Genomic DNA, 10,212 nt, shown 5'->3' with positions numbered 1-10,212 from the left:
TCCCACAGGATTTCTTGGCAAGGCAGAAAAAAACGCCCAGAATCCACAGAACACCCCAAGACTTTTTTGCCCCCAGGATGTGCGCAGGTCCTGCATGATAGGCACCTTAGTGACACTGTGCACTGTGCCAGTTTTCATTGGGCTCTGCTATGTTGGGTTCCGGTGGTGGAAGGAAAAGAAACGGTAAGTTGCTGCTGATCTCTACCCTGCAGCTTCTTTAAAGGCTGCATAGAGTCAGGGAGCATTCCCAGTGAGGCTGCAGTGGAGTTTGGTCACTCCCTAGTTGTGCACATAACTCTGCTGAGGGTTCTGCTGCTGCTGCCCAGTGCTTTCTGTTGCCTCTTCATTGCTGGGCCTTGTCCTGGGGGGCCCGCTGGGGCTGCAGCCAGTGCTGGCTCCCACTGAGGCTGCCTGGCCAAGAGCAGCCCCAGGGGCACAGGGCAGAGGCAAAGCACAGTGGGGAGGAGAAAGAGCAGGGACGAGATTACTTTTGAAAGGCAGAGGCGCTCTGGGGCCTGCTCCTGGCCAGGGACCCTGCCCAGAGCCATCCCCTGCTCGCCGGGGCCGTGAGGGGCAGCTGTGCAGCTGGGCCAGGCTGTGCCAGTAGCTCCAGCCATGCTGGGGAGTCTTGCCAGCCCTGGGCCCTGCTGTGCAGGAGGGTCCCTGTGTTGCCACTGGCAGTGGGCCTCAGCCACCTCCTCTCTCCACAGTCGTGCTGCTGCTGCTCCAGCATCCTGGCCGAGAAGGCGTGCCTCTCCCTCTCCCCCAGAGAGCCCAGAGACCGTCGGGTTTGCCAGCTCTCACACGTGGCCTCGGCAGCAGCAGCTGCCCAAGAAAGCAGAGCACCAGCCCTCCGTGCCTCCCCCACGGCCCCCCAGCCCGGCCCTGAAGCAGAAGCCTCCCGAGATCCCCCCACCTCCTCCCCTCCCGAGCTCAGCACCCTGGTCCAGCTAGGACTGCAACTGGGCCAGCCACGCAGGGCTTGGGCCACCAATAGCTTGGGGCACCTGCTCTCCTCTACAAATAGCCCCTGTTACCTATGGGCAACAGCCAGAATCACTTTTCATTCCCTTGGACCTTCAACAGGAAGGACTGAAGATTCTTCCCACGCCCTTTCTCATCCTTTACCACTTTGATTTTCATACAATTGGGAGCTGGTTGCATCTCTTAAAGACTTTATTTACACTGCATGCTTTACCTTACCTGCCACTGGAAAATAAATAAAAAATTCTTCAGTTTAGATTTCATTTTTAGTGCAGTTGGGCTGTTCACTGTCGTGGTTTGAGAGGAAATGAAGTTTTTGTGGGATGGTGTAGTCATGCCAGTCGGTGTTCAGATTTTAATATTGGCACCTAGTTTGTCCACTGAGAGCATGGATGCGCCTCTGAGAACACAGGCAGTTAAAAGCTGTGAACTCCCAGAGGAAACTCTCTTTGAGTTCCAGTCTTAGAAGAGAGCAGACCTTCCCCTGCTCTGCTCCGAGCTGGGTGGTGGGGGAGGGGAGCCATGTGGCCGGAGGGAGGTAGGCCAAGCCTGGGCCGAAGAGTAGAAGAGAGCACGGCGAGGCTTCGGGCAGCCATCCCCCATTTCCCCCCCGGAGGGAGAGAGAGAGAGAGAGAGCAGCCTGTGCCTGTGATAGCGCGGCTGGCGTGAAAGAGAAGAAGGGGGGTGCCCAGCAGGGCAGCCAGCCGTGGGAGTTCATGAACCAGACCAGCAGAGCCTGAGACTTTTAACCCTTCTTGAGATGATAGAAACCTTGCAAATGCTGATTCTTCCTGAAGTTGAAGAGATAGAGTAGAATAGCAAGAAAATGAGCAAGTGAAAGACGTTGAGAGAAGTTGAGAAGAATCCTAGGTAAGAAGAGATGATAGAGTAGCCTTTGGCTGGACTTTTCTTGAATAGCCATGGCAGAACCCTTGAGTTCCTGTGACACAGAGACTGCATTCTAGAGAAAAGCAATAGCTCAGAGCCAGGAGAGTGCGGTGAAAGTGTGTAAACAGAGACGACAAGTGAGGAGAGTAGTAGTAGTGCCCTCCATCTTCGAAGAAGAAGAAGAAGATGATCTCTGTTCAAGAGACCCCTCAACCCCAAGGAGTGAAATCTGGGGGGGGACAAGTGTCCCAAAAAGAGAGAGACTGTGCTCTTTTTAAAACTGGACAAAACGTCCTTAAAGAAAAAAACCCTAGAAGCAGCTCTAGTCCATGTGCAGTGGTGAGAGCACAGGACATAGAAAGGTCACGATGGCAAATGTTTTTCGGGCGGTGCCACACGTGACACAGAAGCACGAGAAATTTTGACTCTTTCCTGGAGAAGTCTGTAGTGAGGGAAAGATTCCTCTCTTCTCGAAGAATTGAGAATTAATTATCTAAAAGGCGGTGATAGACTGAGAGCGAATTAATCTAAAGAGTAGTAACAGAATTAGAAATTTAGAGGGGGGAGGAGGAGGAAATTTAGAAAGTTTTCATCCTGTGTTCTGTGTGTTTTTCCTTGTAGTTTTAAGTTAATTTTTTTTTCTTTCAATCTTAAGTTAGAGCCTGCTCTGCTCTGTCTCTGATCGCATCTCACAATAGATACCAAGAAAAAAAGTATTCTCATAGAAGCACTAGCATTGCGCCAAGCTCAAACCATGACACTCACCTTTTGAGCGATTAATTTTCCATGGTACTACTACTTCCCTTTTCATTGCTATCCATAAAATGTTCATCTGGACATAACAATCAGCAGAATTACTGAGATTTACCTCAAAGCCCAGAGGAGAATCTAGCACAAAATATTCCCCCTGTGTCCTGCACAGCAAGAAATATTCAGAGGAAAATACAGTGGCAGCTGAGACTTGTTGAACTCCCAGAATATTGAGCCTGCAGAGGAGGCAGACAGCCCTGGCAGTGGCTGAGGGGACTTTTCCTCACAGACTCCTCTGGAAGTGTGTCAGTCCAGGAGGGGAAAGCTTTTCAACCTTTGCCTTATCTTCCTCCTGTGCTAAAATGTAAGGCTCCTCCTGAGCTACAAACAATTCTCCATTCCTCAACCAAGCTACTCAGGTTCTTATCTTAAAGAGCAAAAGCAAATGTGGTCAGAAATTTCTCATCCAAGCCTGTTTGCAGAGAAACCCCATCAGACGCGAGCAAATATTTCTTAGCATCAGTTCACTCAAAGAAAACCAACCCTGAATTGAGCAGCGCTTTAAATGAAGTTGAATTCTCTTTCCTCACCTATCAGCCAGACTGGGTTGCTCCTTTTTTGTCCTAGAGAGAATATTAGAATGATTTGCTCTTGACAGGACTCCTTGGATGGCTCCCAAACTGGTTGCTGTTCACCACGCCTTGCCTGGGCTCTTAATGCAGCCTGTTAGCAGCACCTGACTTTGGCACCCTGTTGAGCCTTTGGGCACGGCTGGTGCCACGGTCCCCTCCTGACTCCTGGCATGTCCCTGCTGGTGGAGGAGCCCTGCTGGTGCTGCTGCCTGCGTTCAACAACGCCGGTCCTACTCCCCAGCCAAAGCGAGACTAAAGTCGCTGCTCTGGGCAGCTCGTTTGAACGAGTTTAACGCCTACTCACCTCTGTCCCAGACCTCTTTAGACCCACCCAGCAACACCATAAAGTCACCTCATCTACAGAGGGGAGCAGGTCTGAGCGAACAGAAGGTGGGCTTTCACGCACATTGGGGTTTTAGTTTAGTGGAAGCACTCACTCGTTCACAAGCCTTCCTTGTCAAAGTGGATTGTGCGATGCCATTGTGTTGCTTGGGCTAAAGAGAAAGCAGAAGGGAGAAATGAGTTAAGAAATGAGAAAGACACTTGGGGCGCAGGCTTGGCAGCCAAACGGAGCACGATGGCACCCAGCCGCTTTGCCGGAATCCCCTTTGGTGCCGGACAAAGGCGGACGCGGCTCCGCTGCGGGGCGAGCCGGGCGCTCGGCGAGCGGCGCTGGAGCGGTGGCGGCCCCGCCCCGCCCGTCCCGCCCCGCCGCGGGCCGGGGCCGAGCGCTCGGCCGGGCGGGAGCTCAGGATGCTCGGGCAGCGCCGCGGGCCGGGCGGGCGCGATGGAGCCGCCTGAGGGCTGGGACCCCTACGGGCGGCCGGCCCGGCGCACGCAGTGGCTGGTCAGCGCCCTCGCCTACCACTACGGGCTGGACCGCGGCGTGGAGAACGAGATCGTCGTGCTGGCCACCGGCCTGGACCAGTACCTGCAGGAGATCTTCCACCGCTTGGACTGCGCCGGTTCGGGCCGCATCCCCGGCGAGGACTTCCGCACGCTGTGCCAGGTGCTGGGGCTGGAGGAGGCGGCGGAGCCCGAGGAGTGCGCGGAGCTGTGGGACGGGCTCTCGGCCGAGCTCACCTTCCGCCAGTTCCACGCGCGGCTCTGCGGCCACTTCAGCACCCGCGCGGGGCCGCGGCTGCCGCTGGGCCGGGAGAGCGAGCACATCGAGACCCAGATCCGCCTGCGCAGCCCCCGCCGCCGCCGCCGCAGCGACCCCGCCGGCCGCGGAGCCGCGGGCAGCGCCGAGCGGCGGCCGCCGGGGCCCCGCTCCCGAGAGTGCTACGAGGAGATCGTGGCGCTGGAGCAGGCCGAGGACCGCATGGCCAAGCTGGAGGAGGAGAACGGCAGCCTGCGGGAGCTGGTGGAGGACATGCGCGCCGCCCTGCAGAGCAGCGATGCGCGGTGCCTGGCGCTGCAGGTGAGTCCGGGCCGGCTTCTGCAGCGGCCTCCCGGGGGCGGCTCGGCTGGCCCCGAGCGCTTCAGGAGAGATGCTGCTCTCGGAGAGTCGGTGTTTATAACCCCTCCGCTGCCAGACTGAGGCCGAAGTTGCTCGTTCATCGTCGGCATTAACTTTTTAGCAAAGTTTGGTTACAGGGAGGCTTTAAGGAGAAATGTATGGCACCGGTGTACCATAAATATAGTTGTGAAGAGCACTCTGTTTACAGTGTAGGGGACTACGGCTTAACAAACCCACGCGTACAATGCTGCTGTTTCTTCTACTGCACGCGCAGTCAGGATGTGCTGATAGCATATGCTGGATGTGCACCAGTGCAGGGTTTTTCCTGAAGTGAGAAAGAACTTTTGCATTCCTGCCTGCACAAGCACAAGCAGTGTCTCAGTCAGAAGTGCCTGAAAGGAATATTAGAAGGATGTTTTCCTCAGAGTGTGGTCACAAGAGTTCAGAGTTGGAGCCAGTTCTGCAGGCAGGCTGATGAATAGTCTGGGGCTCCTCTGCACAGCCCCATTAATTCCGGGGCTGGTTTCTGCTGGTTCTGCTGTACGGGCTCGAGTGACACACATAGACACTTAACAGCAGTTAAATTCCTCTGGCATGAAATAGCGTGGAACAGGCAGAGCAGGGAAGGGCAGCATGGACCCATTGTTCTGGCAGGTCTCACCAGGTGTGATTTGATACTAATACAGCACTGACAGAACTCTGCTCCACCTGTGACACTTCCACTTGCAGTAGATGACTGTTGTCTTCCCAATGTCCAGCAAGGCAGGTCAGAGACGCCTTTACCATTTTCATCTGCAAAAGGGAAAGGAAATCAACAGCAAACACAAAGTCACCAGTCAGAGGTCCCAGGATGAATGAAAACGACAAAGAGGAGAGCTTCAGAGCACCCCCAGCTGCTCCCTGCTCTCTTCTTCTGAACACAACTTCATTGTAAATATCTTTTTCAGCAGACTGCCTGACTCCTGAGTACAGACCATAGTAATGACATGAAAGCTACACAGAAACTTGTGCACTAATATGATAAGTGTGTAGGTTGAAAATTAAATACATAGCTAGTTATTAAAACCTACTTTCCAGAGATTGTTTCCTTGTCTCTGTATTTGGCAAAGTTAGTTGCTGATCAGCTCGATGTGATTGAAAAAAAAAACCAAACCAACAAAGCACAATCCAGCCACTTTCAGTCTTCATTAAAGCCCATCATTTTCTCCCTGCTTTGTGCTCCTGGTCATTACAGGTGGGACTGTGGAAGAGCCATGCCAGCCATAGAGAAGGAGGATCCTGCTTCATAGGGAGGAAGAGACCATTAACACAGAAGCACTCCCAGACCAAGTGCCTCCAAAGTGTCCTGGAGGAAATGGAGCTCATGCGGAGCTCCAGGGATGGGCAGATTGAAGAAGCCATCAGGTTCAGCCAGGAGCTGGAGAAGGAGCTGAAGAGCTCTCAGGAAGCTCTGGTCAGCCTGGAAGATTGCAACCGTAACCTGAAGAGGGAGCAGGCAGAGACGAGGAGGAAGGTGGAAGAGGCCAGACACGCTGTCCTGAACAGTCTTGGCAAAGTGAAGGAGCTGGAAGTGAGAGCTAAGGAGGTGCCACATCTGCAAATACACATCCAGCAGCTGGAATCACAACTGCAGCACTACAGGTAGGTTGGAGTCTGACAAAAAGTGCCCATAAATTCAGTGTTGGGGCACAGGTGAGTTTGAGAATCTCTGGTTGGGGCTTATTAGATGTCTCCAGAACACCTTGTAAAATCTGGCCAGAGGGAAATTAGAAGCTGCTCATCCATTTTCTTGGTAGGGGTCTTTAGGAGATCTAGCAGTCTTCCAGGCCAAAGGGTGCTGGTCTGCAGAGAGCTGAAGTCACTCCTCAGACACTCAACAACAGAACTCAGCATGCTAATGCTTCAGGAAAGCCCCAACACAAATTGCTGAACGTCCTTCAGAAACCATTTCCAACAGACTTTTTCCGCTGCCTTTCCTGGTCCTTCGGTCCCATCCCAAGCCAGCTGTAATCAGATGGCTGACTCTCCATTTTGTATAAAAGCTCTTCAGCTTGTCCTAGGAATTGGGGAAAAGCACACAAGGACAACTTCTGGCTGCTGGTTGGAAACTTGCTGTGACTTCATTGCTTCTTCACTGAGAGAACAGGTGATAGAGGAGGGAAGCTGAAACGTTCCTAAACCCACAAAATAATAGAGTGGGAATCTCAAAAAACACTTGCCAACTAAACCCCACTTTTGCAACGGCATAAACAAATCCTTCCAGAAGTCAGAAAGTTGGTCACAAATTTAATAGTCCACTGCTTTTGTTGCTTTTAACCTCAGACCAAACTTGGACTCACCGATGGTTAGTAAGCGTTAGTCATTTCTGCCCAAGTTCCAGACTGACCTAAGGAATAAAATCTAGTTTATATTTTCACTGACCCAAAGAAAATCAGTATGTCTAGACATATTTTTACTTACACGCTAAATCTAGTATTTTAATAAATTGCACCTTCTGAAGTCCTTGCCTCTTCCTAAACTCACACTTCCTCTGTTTGCTTATAAGAAGAATTCATAGTGAGTTATTTGTGGCATCCTAGCTATTGTAGTGTTTTATGAAGTGAGGAAGTTCTAAAAAGAACCATTTTATCCAGTGTCTTTCTGGCAGCATTGTGAATGTTAATACATGCATGGTTGCAGAAGATCAAAGAAAATAGAAGCATTTCTTTAAACACCTGTAGGATTTAAAAACCCCTGCGAGGGCATGTAAAGTTCAAGGTGACTGTCAGGGGACTCTGGAGGAATGACACAACTCCTGGTGCTAAAAGGGATCACACAGCTTGTCAGGGCTGTCACCTTCTCCTTGGCATAGGCACCAAAGGTTTTAAGATGGGTTCTTGTCCTATGGAATTGCTTTTCCAAAGTACCATGAAGGATAAAAAGATCACCTTGAAACAGGTTAAAGGCAATCAACAATGTCCACTGGCCTTGCAGAACAGGAACTTCATGGGTTACATCAAAACAAAGAGTGCCAGTTTAGAAATGCAAATTATATGTTCCTTGTAAGACAACCTTCATTTGTAATACTTCTTTTTTAATTGCATGCTAATTTAAAGTGAGTGTCAAGCTCAGGAATGGTGCTGGTCTGACCATGTGGGAACTACACCCCTTTTTTAGCCCTGTAGCACATTTAGCAGAGGCCCAGGCCAGCTTTTAGCCTCTGAGATTCTCTGTTGGCCACAAAGCACCTGCACCTCCCCATCCAGTGAAACAGCTCTCGGTGCAAACAGTTTGACTTAAGAGATGCATAATGATAACTGGGACTTGCATGCCTGTGCTCATATTCCATAACACAGGGAATCCCACCACTCCACGTGTTCCCGGAGTGGCACACAAGGGGCCCAAACCGGCACAAAATGGTGAATAAGCGGTGCAGAGCTGTGTGTTAGGGTGAGGAAAGGGTTCAGCAGCAGCTCTGCCCCACGCAGCCTTGGCTGTCCCAGCTTGTCCCACTCCCTCTGCTTGCTCACGCTGCTGCTCAGGCAGCCCAAACACCTCCTGCTGCGAGAGAATCACCTTCTCCTGACCTGCAGGAGCCCACATCCATGGGTGTGGCTCGGGTGAGCTGCTGGGAGTGCTTGGTGAGGAGAAGAGATGGGTTGGCTGAGGCATGGAGAGGGAGGGACAGCTGGGAATCCACAGGGTTCTGGCTGTCACTTGGCAAGAGTGTCACTTGTCCTGTTGCTTAAGTCAGGCTGTCTTTTGGTTGCTGTTACCTGTACTGTTAAAGTCTGCCTGTGTTTCAGTCACCTTTCCAGTGAGCAGTTTTCTCCCCTGCCAGCTGCCACACAGAGTTTGTGAGCAGGGTCTGCAGTTGGCAAGAGCTAATGCTGCAAGGAAGGGCTGGAGAGGAATGGGGGGATTTGGGTGTTCTGCAGAAAGCACTGACAATTGCAGGTATCTCTGCTGAGAATTCACCCTATCTGGCTTGGTGAGCCACAGGTTTCCTCCAGCTAAAGTCCAGTTTCTTCCAGAGAGGATCATATTCAAGAATGACTCTAATCTATGAGCTTTACACACTGCTCCTGTTTATAGTTTCATATTTATCAAGGAAATGCTTTCTTCGTTTAGGATCAGATTTTAAAAGCTCTTTTAGCATCTAAATCCCTCTTCTAGACCTTCATCAACTTGCAATCACTTAGATCTGAAATCCCAACCGTGCCCTTAAGTTATAATCCCTAATGCAGGAAACAACAGTTTGCATTTAGTCAAGCAAGTCTTTAAGTACCTGCAAGTGATTAAATGTTGTCCTAAATTGGAGTGTGTAATTATAATCACCTATTCCTGATTTCATATTCCAGATTCATATTCCTGCAATCTGTATGACTTAAACATGATCTTTTTCGGAGTGCACAGGTTCCTGTGCCAGGGCTTGAACTGCCCCTGTCCCATCACTGGGTTCCTAAACCAGCCTAGTTGACCAAATAGTTCATCGTTCTTTTCTTCAGGTGCCCATCCTGATCTTCCTACTCTGATGAATGTCTCAGGTTTCTGTCTGGACTATCTTTCAGCTTTTCTTTTTTGATTCCTGTAAAGTTAGTGAGTCAGTTCAACTATAAAGGTAAACCTCAATAAATTCCTTCCTGAAAAGCTGGAGTTCAATTCATTTCAGAGGAAAAAGACATCTCAAGAAATTGTATACTTACCATTGGTATTGTATCAAGTGTGTAATTGCCAGCGCCTGATGCCTGTGGGTGGCCAGAGTGAATGAATGTCAGTCAGGGAGGAATTCGCTGCACTTTCCATATTCGACACCTTAAAAGCATCTGTTATTTTATGTCTTTACTAAATCTATCTCTTTAAAAGAAAACTTTTAACCACTACTTCATAGCAAAAGGATAAATAATGAGATTTTATTTAAAGCTGAAGGTGTTTTGTTAGCTAGATAGATAGATATAGATATGTCTGTTCCTCTTGGAGTTGGATAAAGACAGGGGAGGCTTGGATGGGGAGATGTTTCTTCCCATGGAAGGGATTGTGTGGTTTCTCAGTATCTTTGCACTTCAATCAGCTGCTCATTCACTGAGCAGGTCTGAAAGACTTGGGCAATCTGAACAGTTCTTTTTGGGAGGCACCTCCATCTCTCTTGTCCAGCAGCACCATCAGGACACTGAGTTCCCAGTGTCCAGGGAGGTTTTGCTGTCACCCTGAGAGAGACCACAGAGCACTGACATCCACTGGGCCTCTGAGCCATTGACCACAACCCCCTGGATGTGACCAGCCAGGCAATTCCTCCTTCTCCAAACTGTGCCTCCATCAGATCCACAGCTCACCAAGAGTGGTGGCATCTCTAGCTCTTCCTTGTGCACTGGGGTGTTGTGGAGTGTTTCTATTGTGTTTTCATTTGCAATTCAGTTTCAATGGTCGGTTCTACAACCCCCCCCCCCCCCCCCCCTTGTAATTTGTATTCCTATAGCATATTTTATCCTTAATGGACTGTTCCTTTGCACTTCTGTT

General features: G+C 50.5%; 1 protein-coding gene across 1 annotated transcript; it reads left to right on the top strand.

Annotated features, from left to right (window-relative positions):
* Positions 1-3,974: 3,974 nt before the first annotated feature.
* On the top strand, positions 3,975-9,400 carry LOC132332116 (EF-hand and coiled-coil domain-containing protein 1-like). The gene is made up of 2 exons (XM_059856087.1): positions 3,975-4,677; positions 5,951-9,400. The coding sequence occupies exons 1-2, from the start codon at positions 4,042-4,044 to the stop codon at positions 6,359-6,361; spliced, it is 1,047 nt and encodes a 348-aa protein (XP_059712070.1). The 5' UTR covers positions 3,975-4,041; the 3' UTR covers positions 6,362-9,400.
* The last annotated feature ends 812 nt before the right edge of the window (positions 9,401-10,212 follow it).

This window comes from Haemorhous mexicanus, chromosome 11 (genome assembly GCF_027477595.1).
Source record: "Haemorhous mexicanus isolate bHaeMex1 chromosome 11, bHaeMex1.pri, whole genome shotgun sequence".
Taxonomy (NCBI): domain Eukaryota; kingdom Metazoa; phylum Chordata; class Aves; order Passeriformes; family Fringillidae; genus Haemorhous; species Haemorhous mexicanus.
Note: the sequence above shows the minus strand (reverse complement) of the source record. Positions and strands in the feature narration are given on the sequence as shown.

Bases quoted from the DNA above. Each gene is read 5' to 3' on its own strand.
- LOC132332116 (XM_059856087.1), top strand. From the start codon at position 4,042: ATGGAGCCGCCTGAGGGCTGGGACCCCTACGGGCGGCCGGCCCGGCGC. The intron at 4,678-5,950 runs GTGAGTCCGGGC...TGGTCATTACAG, and splicing joins CGCGGTGCCTGGCGCTGCAG to GTGGGACTGTGGAAGAGCCA.